At 45.2% G+C, this 15,766-nt stretch overlaps 1 protein-coding gene and 1 long non-coding RNA gene across 12 annotated transcripts in view; one reads left to right on the plus strand and one right to left on the minus strand.

Annotated features, from left to right (window-relative positions):
- The window catches only part of LOC138799356 (FK506-binding protein 5-like), a 104,266-nt gene that overhangs the window by 53,336 nt on the left and 35,164 nt on the right, over positions 1-15,766 (plus strand). For 9 of the 10 annotated variants that reach the window (XM_069980397.1, XM_069980401.1, XM_069980400.1 and 6 more), the window contains 6 exons: positions 2,581-2,607; positions 3,599-3,637; positions 4,089-4,139; positions 4,388-4,429; positions 4,728-4,766; positions 5,175-5,213. In XM_069980397.1, the coding sequence (XP_069836498.1) occupies positions 2,581-2,607; positions 3,599-3,637; positions 4,089-4,139; positions 4,388-4,429; positions 4,728-4,766; positions 5,175-5,213 (237 nt within the window). Of the gene's footprint in view, positions 1-2,580; positions 2,608-3,598; positions 3,638-4,088; positions 4,140-4,387; positions 4,430-4,727; positions 4,767-5,174; positions 5,214-5,306; positions 5,334-6,309; positions 6,349-6,783; positions 6,835-6,973; positions 7,022-7,892; positions 7,944-8,078; positions 8,121-8,491; positions 8,543-8,853; positions 8,884-9,354; positions 9,403-9,948; positions 12,165-15,766 lie in introns of those variants that run through there. The other variant, XM_069980407.1, reaches the window with a different exon arrangement.
- The window catches only part of LOC138799362 (uncharacterized), a 53,874-nt gene that overhangs the window by 23,640 nt on the left and 14,468 nt on the right, over positions 1-15,766 (minus strand). Inside the window, exon 3 of one of the 2 annotated variants that reach the window (XR_011364248.1) lies at positions 13,233-13,307. The exons of the other annotated variant lie outside the window; for it this stretch is intronic. This is a non-coding gene — a long non-coding RNA (uncharacterized lncRNA). Of the gene's footprint in view, positions 1-13,232; positions 13,308-15,766 lie in introns of those variants that run through there. 2 annotated transcript variants of the gene reach the window in all.

Here is a 15,766-nt window from a genome sequence, read left to right on the forward strand (position 1 = left end):
CATAGTAAAATATTGTACAATGAATGGATGAGTCAGGGGCGTAACTAGGATTCATGGGGCCCCATAGCAAAAAACTTTATGGCCCCATTTCGGCAAACTCCGGCAACGTGTTGCGAGCCCTACATGTACACATGCACCCACATAGCCGCTAGTATACTGTGTCACCATCTCCCCCTCTTGTCACCATCCCCCCCATCTCCCCCATCGTCTTATCTGTTGCAGAACTACAACTCCTATTATGTGATGTAGTCCTGCATATTACCCCACACAACATGCTGGGAGATGTAGTTCTACAGCCTACCCTATACACCATGGTGATAGATGTATTCCTGTATATTACCACACACAGCATGCTGGGATATGTAGTCATGTATATTACCCCACACACCATGCTGGGAGATGTAGTCCTGCATATTACCACACACCATGCTAGGAGATGTAGTTCTGTATATTACCACACACCATGCTGGGAGATGTAGTCTTGCATATTACCACACAGCATGATGGTAAATTTAGTTCTACTGTGCCACTGCCTCCCCCCTCCTATACTATATCAACCTCTAATCCGTTGCAGAACTTCAACCCCCACTATAACCCATCAATAGGGCATGATGGGGGTTGCAGTTCAGCAACTTGAATGTCCACAGGCTGCAAAACTACAACTCCCATCATGAACAGTTAGAAGGACATAGTGTGGTTTGTAGTTCTCTGGAGGTAATCTCACCTGTCCTGCTCTGTTTTCTGGTCTTGTGTTGCTTCTGTGCCTGGCTCCCTCTTCTCTCTGGTCTGTGGGGGGCAGTGATGGTGATGAGGGTGATGGTTGTTCTTCGCCACTGAGGTAGGGGATGTGGCCCCCGCAGGTCATGAGGTTGGGGGGGGGGGCTGCACAGGGGCCTCTGGGACATTGGGGGGGCTGGCACATTTAGGGGTGACTTGGCCCTGTTGCTGGGGACACTATATGGGGGGCTGTTGCTGGGCACACTATATGGGGGGCTGCTGGGGACACTATGTGTGGAGGGAGGCTGGTGCTGGGGACACTATATCGGGGGGCTGCTGCTGGGAACACTATATGGGGGGCTGCTGGGCACACTATGGGGGGGCTACTGCTGGGGACACTATATGGGGGGGCTGCTGGGCACACTATGGGGGGGCTACTGCTGGGGACACTATGGGAGGCTGTTGGGCACACTATGGGGGGGCTACTGCTGGGGACACTATGGGAGGCTGTTGGGCACACTATGGGGGGGCTACTGCTGGGGACACTATGTGTGGAGGGGGGCTGCAGCTGGGGACACTATATGGGGGTCTGTTGTTGGGGACACTATATGGGGTCTGTTGTTGGGGACACTATATGGGGGTCTGTTGTTGGGGACACTATATGGGGGGCTGCTGCTGGGGACACTGTATGGGGGGCCACATGGAGACACAGGACTGGGATAGGGGCCACAGGGGGAGACAGGACGGGGGCCGTAGGGGGACACAGGATGGAAACGGGGCCGCAGGGGGACACAGGACGGGGGCCGCAGGGGGAGACAGGAAGGAAGCGGGGGCCGCAGGGGGAGACAGGATGGGGGCCGCAGGGGGACACAGGATGAAAATGGGGCCGCAGGGGGACACAGGACAGGGGCCGCAGGGGGACACAGGACGGGGGCCGCAGGGGGAGACAGGAAGGAAGCGGGGGCCGCAGGGGGAGACAGGACGGGGGCCGCAGGGGCAGACAGGACGGGGGCCGCAGGGGGACACAGGATGGGGGCCGCAGGGGGAGACAGGACGGGGGCCGCAAGGGGACACAGGATGGGGGACGCAGAGGGAGACAGGACGGGGGCCGCAGGGGGACAAAGGACGGGGGCCGCAGGGGGAGACAGGACGGGGGCCGCAGGGGGAGACAGGACAGGGGCCGTAGGGGGAGACAGGACGGGGGCCGCAGTGGGAGACAGGACAGGAGCCGCAGGGGGAGACAGGACGAGAGCGAGGGCCGCAGTGGGAGACAGGACAGGAGCCGCAGGGGGAGACAGGACAAGAGCAGGGGGAGACAGGACGGGGGACGCAGGGGGAGACAAAACAGGAGCCGCAGGGGGAGACAGGAAGGGAGCTGAAGGGGGAGACAAGACGAGAGCCGCAGGGGGAGACAGGATGAGAGCGGGGGCCGCAGGGGGAGACAGGACGAGAGCGGGGGCCGCAGGGGGAGACAGGACGAGAGCGGGGGCCGCAGGGGGAGACAGGACGAGAGCGGGGGCCGTAGGGAGACACCTGTGAGGGGCCGCATCTTGCTTGAAGATGCACTCCTCAGCCTCGATGTCCCTGTCTGGGCGGAGGAGTGTGGAAGCAGCTCTGGTCCGTAGGGGGACGGGCTGAAGGCGGGCTGTGATGAAGAAAAGCTGCCGGCCGGGTCAGGTGACGTGCGGGCGGGACGGAAGTAGGCGCACGGGATGGGATTCAATTATGCAGGCCACATGTTTCAACGCGGGGGCCCGGGCCCCATAACGACGGCGTACCCTGCCCCCATGGTAGCTACGCCAGTGGGATGAGTCTTTATTGTGTGTTGGGTTCTCACTGTCTTCTCTATTCTGTCACTTACAGCAACGATGAAGACAACGAGGAGTGGCTGTAAGTATCTCATAGTAAGATATTGTACAGTGTGTATAGACACCGGACCGGATTCCATAGCAATTAAAGTGATCAGCAAATCCAATAAATAACGGTCTAGTGGCAAATCTGCAACTACGACTGTTGTTGAATGAATTTATACGTTGTGTGAACTTAGCCTATAGGTATACTCACGTATCGCATTTGAATAGAGTTTTTTGATGATAAAATCCAAAAAAATTACCCTTTAAATGACAACCAAAATTTTCAATGTATTAATTATTAATGCATGATTCCCATATAATCCCATAAAAACATGAACACAAAAGGACACTTAACAAGATGAAGGGACCAGAACAAAATACTTAATCAATGATACACTGTATATGCAAGGGGTAAGCAATGTATTCAATTACAATTCATGCATCCTGAGCCCAATACCAAAACATATGTCTAAAGTGTAAAGTGCATAAGTCCTGGTCAACAATATATAGGTATCCCGAAAAAACGGCGGAATTGCCAAATCATACACAAGAATAAGCATCCAGCTGACCATACAGAGACCCGAACCATATCCGTTGCAGAACCATATCCGTTGCAGCACAATGCCCTCCAAAAGGAGTGGTTTGGAGGGGGATGGCATCCTGGCAGATCATAGGCTACAGGCCTGAAGTGTCAGCATCCTGTGAGTGAGTGGCAGATCGGGGAACTGACCGCTCCCTCTCTGCCATTCTACCTCACTTCATCTGGGTTTGAAGATTTGGAGCACAGGGACAGAAATTCAGGCCTAGAAATGCCCTGATCAGCATGATACACCGGGATAAATCTGGGGCATCTGGGTCGCTCCATCTAAGTTTGTCCTGTCTAAAAATCCATGTTTTAATAAATCTGGGCCAGTGGGTTTCCATTTTATTGAGTTTTATAAAACCTCCTTAATGTGCAGCCTCGGAGAAGTGACTATTACCCCCTTATAATACGTAATATTTTTTATTCCTTTCTTTTCATGTAATAGATGGAGGAGAGCAGTGATGACTACACCTTGGAAGTTCAGGTATCTATCGCACAATGCTCCTATCTGGGAAATGTGTCAGTAGTTTTTTTTGATTCTCTCACCATATAAAAAAATGACTAAAAAGCGATCAAAGTGTCCCATGTACTCCAGAAAGGCAGCAATGAAGATGTCACTCAGAAATTACTAGAAAGAATGGAAGAAAATAGAAAATGTGGCAGAAAAAAAAAATCAAATTTTTTTAATGTTGTGTCTGCCTCGATTTGCTTTAATTTCTGTGAAACACCTAAAGGGTCAATAAACATCCTAAGGGTATTTCACACACAATTGTGAGGTTATTATACACCCGTATTTTGAATGTTACAGCCATGAATCATGTTTTTATTGAGATATCACAACATATGACATTTTCTGTTCTAAGTTTCAAACAGGATAAAGTATCTATAAAGTTTAAAGTATAAAGTATCAACCACACATATATTCTCTATTACAGAAGATCCAAGTATCCACAGAGCTCATGGATCCCTCGCCTGGAGACCATCATGTAAGTATAAGGAAGTAGCAGAGCTGAAATTATACTTCTGTATTCTGTGGTTTGATGTACAATTCTCCCCATCATGGAGGCACCCCGTGGCAACAGGCTAGAGAGATCTGGCTACCGTGTTTTGAGACTCGCAACCGAGACTCCACAGACTCTTATTTTGCATATTTACAATTCTATTATGATCAATGTTTATAAACTGCCCAATCAAAAATAAGTATAAAACAAGCTGTTCTATGTTATACGTACAGCGAGGAAGAGGAGGAAGAGGAGGCGGCTGAGGACATCCCCAGGTAAGGGATCAAATAATATAATGTTGTGAATGCATAGATAGGCTTTCCTTACTATCCTGCACAGGGAGGGGAGTTGCTTTATCCAGCGCTACAAAAACATGGCCACTTTCTTCAAGAGCCAGCACCGCTCTTGTCTCCAGTTTAGTTGTGGTTTGCAATTAGGCTCCATTGACTTCAATGGACCTGAGTTACAGGTTAGTTGTAGAGTAAGGATCTCTAGTAAAATATTGTACAATGAATGAATGAGTCTTTATTGTGTGTTGGGTTCTCACTATCTTCTCTACTCTGTCACTTACAGGAGTGAAGAAGACCTGGAGGAGGACATTCTGGATGTGGAGTAAGTATCTCATAGGGAAATATTATGCAATGAATGAATGAGTCTTTATTGTGTGTTGGGTTCTTACTAGAGATGAGCGAATTGCTCATATAAACAAAGCGAAGTGCCTAATTTGATCAGCGCTCTGCTTATCAAGCCACCAGCCCTTCAGCGCTGCTCTGCTCCCTGACACTCCTCCCAGGGCGTCGGGAAAAGCTGCATTCAATCCTGGGAAACTTCTCCCAGTTTCCAAGGATTGGATCCAGCTTTTCCCTGACACCCGGAGTGGACTGGCAGTGAGTGGAGCAGCGCTAAAAGGCTGGTGGCATGATGAGCGAAGTGCTGATCAAACAAAGAGCTTTGCTTTGTGTAGATGAGCGATTCACTCATCTCTAGTTCTCACTATCTTCTCTATTCTGTCACTAACAGGAGCGATGAAGACCTGGAGGAGGAGATTCTGGATTTGGAGTAAGGATCTCATAGTAAAATATTGTACAATGAATGGGTGAGTGTTTATTGTGTGTTGGGTTCTCACTGTCTTCTCTATTCTGTCACTTACAGCGACGATGAAGACAATGAGGAGTGGCTGTAAGTATCTCATAGTAAGATATTGTACAGTGTGTATAGACACCGGATCGGATTCCATAGCAATTAAAGTGATCAGCAAATCCAATAAATAACGGCCTAGTGGCAAATCTGCAACTACGACCGTTGTTGAATGAATTTATACGATGTGTGAACTTAGCCTATAGGTATACTCACGTATCGCAATTGAATAGAGTTTTTTGATGATAAAATCCCAAAAAATTACCCTTTAAATGACAACCAAAATTTTCAATGTATTAATTATTAATACATGATTCCCAAATCATCCCATAAAAACATGAACACAAAAGGACACTTAACAAGATGAAGGGACCAGAACAAAATACTTAATCAATGATACACTGTAAATGCAAGGGGTAAGCAATGTATTCAATTACAATTCATGCATCCTGAGCCTAATACCAAAACATATGTCTAAAGTGCAAAGTGCATAAGTCCTGGTCATCAATATAATGCTATCCAGAATAAACGGCGGAATTGCCAAATCATACACAAGAATAAGCATCCAGCTGACCATACAGAGACCCGAACCATATATCACCACCAGCACAATGCCCTCCAAAAGGAGTGGTTTGGAGGGGGATGGCATCCTGGCAGATCATAGGCTACAGGCCTGAAGTGTCAGCATCCTTTGAGTGAGCGGCAGATCGGGGAACTGACCGCTCCCTCTCTGCCATTCTACCTCACTTCATCTGGGTTTGAAGATTTGGAGCACAGGGACAGAAATTCAGGCCTAGAAATGCCCTGATCAGCATGATACACTGGGATAAATCTGGGGCATCTGGGTCGCTCCATCTAAGTTTGTCCTGTCTAAAAATCCATGTTTTAATAAATCTGGGCCAGTGGGTTTCCATTTTATTGAGTTTGATAAAACCTCCTTAATGTGCAGCCTCGGAGAAGTGACTATTACCCCCTTATAATACGTAATATTTTTTATTCCTTTCTTTTCATGTAATAGATGGAGGAGAGCAGTGATGACTACACCTTGGAAGTTCAGGTATCTATCACACAATGCTCCTATCTGGGAAATGTGTCAGTAGTTTTTTTTTTTATTGTCTCACCATATAAAAAAATGACTAAAAAGCGATCAAAGTGTCCCATGTGCTCCAGAAAGGCAGCAATGAAGATGTCACTCAGAAATGATTAGAAAAAATGGAAGAAAATAGAAAATGTGGCAGAAAAAAAAAAAAAAAAATTTAATGTTGTGTCTGCCTCAATTTCCTTTAATTTCTGTGAAACACCCAAAGGGTCAATAAACATCCTAAGGGTATTTCACACACTATTTTGAGGTAAATATACAGTCGTATTTTTAACGTTACGGCCATAAATCATGTTTTTATTGAGATATCACAACATATGACATTTTCTGTTAAAAGTTTCAAACAGGATTAAGTATCTATTACCTCAACCATACATATATTCTCTATTACAGAAGATCCAAGTATCCACAGAGCTCATGGATCCCTCGCCTGGAGACCATCATGTAAGTATAAGGAAGTAGCAGACCTGAAGTCATACTTCTGCATTTTGTGGTTTAATGTACAATTCTATTATGATCAATGTTTATAAACTGCCCAATCAAAACTCTGTATAAAACAAACTGTTCTATGTCATACGTACAGCGAGGAAGAGGAGGAAGAGGAAGAGGAGGCGGCCGAGGACATCCCCAGGTAAGGGATCAAAGAATATAATGTTGTAAATGCATACATAGGCTTTCCTTAGGGTGCGTTTACACAGAAAGATTTATCTGACAGATTTTGGAAGCCAAAGCCAGAAATGGATTTGAAATGAGGATAGATCTCAGTCTTTCCTTTATGACCTGATCCCTGTTTATAGTCTGTTCCTGGTTTTGGCTTTAAAGATCTGTCAGATAAATCTGTCTGTGTAAACGCACCATTGCCATCCTGCACAGGGAGGGGAGTTGCTTTATCCAACGCTACAAAAATATGGCCACTTTCTTCAAGAGCCAGAACCATTCTTGTCTCCAGTTCAGGTGTGGTTTGCAATTAAGCTCCATTGACTTCAATGGACCTGAGTTACAAAACCCAAACTGGAGACAAGAGTGGTGCTATCTCAGGAAGAAAATGGCCATATTTTTGTAGCGCTGGATAACCCCTTTAGTTTCTGTGAAACGTCTAAAAAGTCAATAAACTTCCTCAACGTCATACTGAATAAATAGAGAAGTTTTTAAAATGAGGTGATTTATAGGTGTTTCTAACATACAGACCTCTTTAGATCCACTCCAAAACTGACACGGTCCCTAAAAAAATTAGATTTTTAGTTTTAGGTTATGTGGCAGGAGCTAAGAATATCACATGCAGAAACCTGCACATAATGAACATAGAGGAATGGGAAAATGCTAAATGTTAGATCTGACAGTGTTGACAGCGTTGAGGCAAAAACAGTGAGTGCAAGAGGTTATTTAAAAATGGGGTTATAATTCATGTTTTATAGAGCCATCATAAGATATAAGATTTACTGGAAGTTTCAATCACATTAGAGTATCCATAATCCCTAACACACATATTTTCTCTATTACAGACCTTCCAAGTATCCATCATGCTTATGGATCCCTCGCCTGGAGACCATCATGTAAGTATGAAGAACTAGCAGAGCTGAAATCATCCTTCTGCATTCTATGGTTTGATATATGAGTCCATCAGTGTTTATAAACTCCCTAATCAAAACTCTGTAAAATCCCCAATAACAATGTATTTGTATGTACAGCGAGGAAGAGGAGGAAGAAGAGGCGGCCGAAGACATCCCGAGGTGAGAAATCAAAGAATATAACTGTGAATGCATAGATAGGCTTTCCTTACATCTTACACAGGGAGGGGTGCAATGAGAGGACAGGATAGTGGGGGGGGGGCTCTAGTTGGAATCCTATCACATATCATATTATATATTTCCATATTTATAAAACAGAAGAGTGTAGATCTTTTTACCCTGTCTTTCCATTACGTTGCTCAGAACACTAAAAAATTGAAGAATCTGACATAAACAGGTTGTCTAGGGTCCTATTCCAGGGAGTGTTTAGAAAAATCAGATCTAGGTTTTCAGTCCCCTCTTTTATAATAAACCTTATCATGTATAAATTAACTGTATATTAATATATGAGTTGGTTTATGTTCAATATACAGAGAAGATGACGAAGAGGAGGAGGAGGAAGAGAAGACCATCGTCATCCCTAGGTGAGGAATCAGAGTCTATATACATGGGATTGCTTGTATTTACTATGCTGCATAGAGAGGACAGGGGGCGCTCTAGTTGGAGGTGGATGATATTTCTCTATCTCCATCAATACCAACAAACCTGTCCTATAAATTACATACCTTTGTGTTGTTAAAACAAAGGCAGATGGGATCTCTTTATCTAGGAGCTGATGTCCGGCTACAAGAATACATTTCCTTTCTATAGTTTCCTTATAATGTGCTCTGTGATCCCGGTGGCCTTACACTAACCATTTATTTCTGACCATTTCTTGGTCATTTCTCCTCAGCAGAAGCAGCAGCAGAAGATCCATCCTATCCAGGTAAGTACAAGCCATAACACATTAACATGATAACATGCGGCTATGGGATGAAACGCTCCATCATTGTTCCCCGTTTTCTATCCTTGTTATTTGGGTACAGCCCTACTCGGGTGCAGCCTAACACACACAGCCAGCAAAAAAGACACACAGTATAGCAGCATAAGGGGTTCATTCTAGATGCTTTACTGGCTGATATTTTGGTGCACTTAATACCTTCATATGATCAATATATATTATTTTATTATTATTATTTTATGATTTACTTACAGTATAATACCCCACAAAGGCGTCATGTACCTAATACCACCAAATAAGCTACATAGTGCCACCACAGTCCCCCTGTATCCCACCCACTAGGATAGCGCTGATGCCCTTCTCCTCAGTGGAAAGTCTATTCTCCCATCACTGCTGTGTCCCCAAGAGACGGGTCAGATCTCTAAACTTCATGCTGGTTTTCTCTTTCCCCTGTAGACTGCGGGCGCTGTTCTGCTGCTGCTGCGGCACCGAAGATCAGTAAAGGTGAGTAACCAAAATCTAATCACACCTTAGGCTGCAGATCACTTTTAGGCCATGTTCCCACAGCTGGAGACAGCGGCCGGTGTCAGAGAAGATCATCCCAGCCAGAACTGCAGTACCGGACGGATGATCTTCACTGCCGCTGAATTCGGATGCGGGCGCAACAGTGTTCGCCCGCTTCCGAATTCCCCGCTGCACACAATGGAGCGTGCTCCATTGTGTGCACTGACAGGTTCTCATGTCAGGTTCAATGAATAGCGGCCACAGAAAGCTGACATGTCCGTTTTTGCGGCGCCATTAGGGATGTGTATACACTCCAGCTGGGATTCCCTCAGCTGCAGCACAATGTAAGTTCTGTAGTAATCACGGCTGTTGTTGCCGATTTTCGGCTGTGATTACTTCACAACTTACATTGTGTGAACATAGCCTTATACTGATTGCATTTTAATGTGGAGCTTATACATGAAAACTGTGATTATTATTAATGTTATAACAGTATCATGTTTATATCATTGTAACACTTTGTTCCAATTTTTACCTCTAATGTAGGTAAGACCGCGCCAGCTGCGTAAGACACTCGTACCATCAGGAGCTGTCTGGAGGAGAAGACACCCATACCATCAGGAGCTGTCTGGAGGAGAAGACACCCATACCATCAGGAGCTGTCTGGAGGAGAAGACACCCATACCATCAGGAGCTGTCTGGAGGAGAAGACACCCATACCATCAGGAGCTGTCTGGAGGAGGAGGCGCCGTTAACATCTATGGGCAAGTGAGGCGCCAATAACAACAGGGGGTTCACTTGCTTCAAATGGGAAGGAGGAGGCCCCCGTTAACATCAGTAAAAGGGGGAAAAGACTCCCTTAAATATCCTGAGGAGTCTGGAGGAGGCGCCCTTAACATAAAGAGGCAAATGAGGCGCCATTAAAATCAGGAGGAGTCATTTGCCTTAAATGGGGAGTGAGAGGCCCCATATAACATCAGTAAAAGGAGTAGAACACTCCCTTAACATCTGTAGGAGTCTGGAGGAGGCGCCCTTTACATCTGTAGGCAAATAAGGTGCCATTAAAAGCAGGAGGATTTATTTGCCTCATAGGGGGCAGGAGGAGGCCCTGTTTAAAATCAATATCTGGAGGAGAAGATCCCCTTAAACACCTGTAGGGGTTTGGAGGAGGCGCCTTAGATCAGTTAGCTAGGGAGCTAGAAGACATTACCTTTCCTTTTGTCTCTCCTCCGGTTTGGTGTCTTTTCATTCTACACTATCTGACTTGGCATAAAGGCAGCGGGCTGAGACAGTGGGGCAGGTACTGTGCTGCGATTGTCACATGCGGGTGAAACCAGTGGTAGCCAATGTACACGCCATATTCCATCATTGTGTATACATTGGCCACTACCGGAGGGACTGGTTTCACCCACATCTGGCGATCACCCCATAGTCCCTGATCTCCCACCTCAGTCCGCCATCTCTGTGCCAGGTCAGAAGTTGTCAGGATGAGATGTCACCAAACTGGAAGTGAGATGCCGGTGAGAGAGGAAAGGAAATGCCTGCTCAGCTCCTTAGATAACCATTGTAACACCAAGAGGCAAATGAGGCGCCATTAACCATCAGGGGGAACATTTGCCTCAATTGGGGAGGAGGAGGCCCCCTTCAACATCAGAAAAAGGGGAGAAGATCCCCTTAAACACCTGTAGGGGTCTGGAGGAGGCGCCTTAGATAAGTTAGCTAGGGAGCTAAAAGACATTACCTTTCCTTTTGTCTCTCCTCCGGTTTGGTGTCTTCTCATTCTACACTATCTGACTCGGCATAAAGGCAGCGGGCGGAGTCAGTGGGGCAGGTACTGGGCTGCGATTGTCACATGAGGGTGAAACCAGTGGTAGCCAATGTGCACGCCATATTCCATCATTGTGTATACATTGGCCACTACCGGCGGGACTGGTTTCACTTACATGTGACAATTACACCATAGTACCTGATCTCCCACCTCAGTTTGCCACCTCTGTGCCAGGCCAGAAGTTGTCAGGATGAGATGTCACCAAACTGGAAGTGAGATGCCAGTGAGAGAGGAAAGGAAATGCCTGCTCAGCTCCCCAGATAACCACTTTAATATCAAAAGGTAAATGAGGCGCCATTCAAATCATTGGTGTTTATTTGCCTCAAGTGGGAAAAAGGAGGACCCCTTTAACATCAGGTGAAGTCTCCTTTAAACATCAGTAGGAGTCTAAAGGAGGAGGTGCCCGTAGCATACGTAGGCAAATTAACATCCATCAGAACTTGACTGGGCATCCTCCAATGTCCGGCTGGCATCAGAACCCACCACCTCCTGATGACCATCTACACCGCAGGAGCAGCCTGTGAGTATTTCCCATCTGGCACCCGGTGAGTTCAGGAATAATAGCTGCTTGTTGTATCCCTGGGGCCACTGACACTAGTGATCTTACCACAGCGCTATTATCCCTGAACTCACCGATACAGGCCTGGTAAGTATCGCACCTCACAGACACATGACAACATACAAATATATATATATATATATATATATATATTTATATACATAACCATGCACTACACATAGATATCGGCTGTGATCCTGGGACTTGCTCTGATCGCCACATTTGGGGTCGGGAAGGAATTTTTCCCCCTTGAGGACAATTGACTCTTCCCTCTTAGGGGTTTTTGCCTTCCTCAGGATCATTTCAGCCTCACAACCCCCACAGTCATACATGTAAAATTACTCTTCCTATAACTTGAAATAAAATCTCTTTTTTTGCCCCTTTACATCTTTGTGTCTGTGTCTTTACTTCCAGGTAGTGTCCGGATCATTCCGCACATGGTGATACCAAGTCTTTATTTACATTTTTATTTGAAAAAAAAAGGAAAAAAGGAAACTGGGAGTTAAATTTTCATTTAGTGGGTGGTTTTCTTATATTTTTATATAACATTTTTTAAAGGTTTCCTATTATTTGGACAAACTTCTGATATGTCAAAGTGACATGCTAGAAGATTGTGTGGGTGGGGGAAAAGGTGCTGAGACCCTTACTGATTGCTAGAATGAAGGGGCAGAAGTGCAGTAGGTTAATCCCCCCTCATTACATTGATGCCCCCGGTAATTAAAGTGACACTGTCACCCCCCTTGTGAATTCTGACATCTCTACACAGGTGTAAAGGGTAAATTTAGCGGTTTTCATACCTTATTTTATATCATACGTTATGGTGCTTGTTCAAGTAAAAATTGATCTTTTATCAACTGCAGATTGTGTTAAGTGGGCGGGGCCTCACGGCATTAGCGCCACTTAGCCCCACCCACCGTGCCACCATTGGCCCCTATACCTTTAGGCCAGCCTGTTCCAATGGCCGGTGAGGGGGCAGGGCCAGCGGTGCCGTTGTGGGCGGGGCTAAGTGGCGCTAATGCCGCGAGGCCCCGCCCACTTAACATAATTTGCAGTTGATAAAAGATGACTTTTTACTTGAACAAGCACCATAACGTATGATAGAAAATAAGGTATGAAAAACGCTAAATTTACCCATTACACCTGTGTAGAGAAGTCATAATGCACAAAGGGGGTGACAGTGTCACTTTAAGCAATTTTTCCATTAGGTGTGTGTTTTGGGGGGGGGGGACCAATGCAGGACCAATTCATGTCACGGCACTTTTGCTTTACTTGATGACAGTCTTTGATACTTGCTTAAACACATGAACTCTACTATCGTCATAAGAAGGAAAATAACAGTGGACCATGGAAACACCAAGTCACAAGATCAGGCACAGGTTTCAAGCCTTGACAAAGAGAACGTTTTCCCTTGAAACGTTGCACATGTATCATGGATCATCTCACCTCTGTGAACAACGCCTGGGATGTCAAAGACGGAACTTGGAGGAATAGATGTTCTCTGAAGCCGCGTCGTATGTGCTGGGTGATAGACATGGAGATTATTACTAATATACATCTGTATGTGCTGCAGGAATTTACTAATAATAAAGATTAGAGCATTTGAAAAAAGTATTGTATGTGTTTCTTTATGGAATGGTATATATATGTGTATGCATGTACAGTATGTGTGTGTATGTGTATGTATGCATGTACAGTATGTATGTATATGATGCGTGTATATGTGTATGCATGTACAGTATGTGTGTATATGATGCATGTATATGTGTATGCATGTACACTATGTGTGTATATGATGTATGTATATGTGTATGCATGTACAGTATGTGTATGTGATATGTATATGGCGTATGCATGTACAGTATGTATGTATATGATGTATGTATATGTGTATGCATTTACAGTATGTGTGTATGTGATAGGTATATGGCGTATGCATGAACAGTATGTGTGTATATGATGTATGTATATGGTGTCTGTATGCATGTACAGTATGTGTGTATATGGTGTATGCCTGCACAGTATATGTGTATACGATGTATGTGTATGCGGTGTGTATATGTATGTGCAGTATGTGTGTAGATGTGAGCCTCAGAGAAGAGCAGGAACCTGGACAAGTTATCCCTAGAACTACAACCTCCATCATGCCCTGCTGACAATTCATGATGAGAGTTGTAGTTTTGCAGCATGTGGCTCTCCAGGTTGCAGCACTACAACCTCATCATGGCCTAATGGCAGTTCATGATGGGAGTTTTAGTTTTTCAGTCTCTCCAGGTTGCAGCACTACAATCTCCATCATGTACTACAGGCAGCTCATGAGGAAAGTTGTAGTTTTGCAGTCTTCTGTCTTTTCAGGTTGCAGCACTACAACCTACACCATGTCCTACTGGCAGTACATGATGGGAGTTGTATTTTGTAGTAATCTGTCTCTCCAGGTTGCGGCACTACAACCTCATCATGTCCTGCTGGAAGTTCATGATGGGAGTTGTAGTTTTACAGCATGTGGCTATCCAGGTTGCAATACTACAACCTCATCATGGCCTGCTGGCAGTTTTTGATGGGACTTGTAGTTTTTCAGCTGGAGAGTCAAAGATTGGTACACAATGATTAGAGAATGACACAGTACAGTTCATTAGTTATAGGGGGAGGCAGTGGTACAATACATGAGGGGGAGGAAGTGGTACAGTACATGAGGGGGAGGCAGTGACAGTTCGGTAAGACACGGTGGCACCTTAGAGGGCGTCACCTTAGAGTCATTGGATATAACTTTTTTTGTCCTCTGACTGCTTATACGATGGGTATAGAGAAAGGGGGGGGGGGCAAGCTAAAATTTTGCACCAGGGCCCATCAGCCTGTAGCTACCCCCCTGCACAGTGCACAGGTGACAAGTATCCATTACCGCTACACAAAGAACAGACTACCCCTTTGGTTGTTTGGCAAAACCAGACTAAAAACTTTAAAGGGTTAGCAAAACATGGCCGTATTCCTATAGAAACAGCACCAGTTTGTTTATGGAATTGCAGCTCAGATCCACTGAAGTGAATGGAACTGATTGTAATACCACACACAACCTGAGGACACGTATGTCGCTATTTTTAGAAGAATGCAGCTATGTTTTTCTAATCCTAGATAATTCCTTTAAAGCGAATCTGTCATCCATGAAACACCTACAGAACTAATGACAGTGTTATACACTTTGTACCACAACGTTAAAGGGAAACTATTAACTGGTTAAAAGTATCTAAACTGTTGATATCTCTCACACAGGGTGCTGAGGATGAAGGTAAGTTTCTATCTTTAATCCTCGGCACAATTTCTGTGATATTAGGAGTTAAATCTCTATGCTAATACGTTTTTTTGGTGCACAGGGGGCGGGGCTACAGCTCCAATGTGTACTGATCTGCCCCCTGGCCGGCCCACCCCTCCTAATGAATATCAGCAGAGCGGGCAGGACAGTGCACCATAACAACTTATTAGCATAGGGGTTAATCTCCTAATATGACAGAAACGGTGCAGAGGATGACCGCAAGAATCCTACTCATCCTCAGCACTCTGTGCACTATAGGAACATATAGTTCCTCATAAGGTTTAATAAATCTCCCCCAATATCTTTATTTCCCATCATCGTATCTTTGTTTTTCTAAAAATTCACTTTTTTGCAGCACTACAGTCAAGGAGGGATTTAGCGCAGCAGAAATCTTGTGGGATTATCTGTCAAAGGGAAAATCTGTGCCATTTCCGCACCAATAACCACAGTGGAAATCTAATGTGGGTCTATGTATGAGGTGATACCTGCGGCTCAGCCGTCTCGGTCCCCATCTGCTCCTCAGGGGCGTCACACCTGCTCCTCATCTGCCGGATGTTCTTTAGTTGTTGAGCTTTTTGTCAGTCTCCTCCATCGCTTCATATTCTACCTGTATCCTCCTTCTTCTGCTGCTCCAGGGAATGAGGCCTTCACAGCCTGGCCTGAAAACCAGTCA

The sequence above is a fragment of the Dendropsophus ebraccatus genome, chromosome 8, assembly GCF_027789765.1.
Source record: "Dendropsophus ebraccatus isolate aDenEbr1 chromosome 8, aDenEbr1.pat, whole genome shotgun sequence".
Taxonomy (NCBI): Eukaryota; Metazoa; Chordata; class Amphibia; order Anura; family Hylidae; genus Dendropsophus; species Dendropsophus ebraccatus.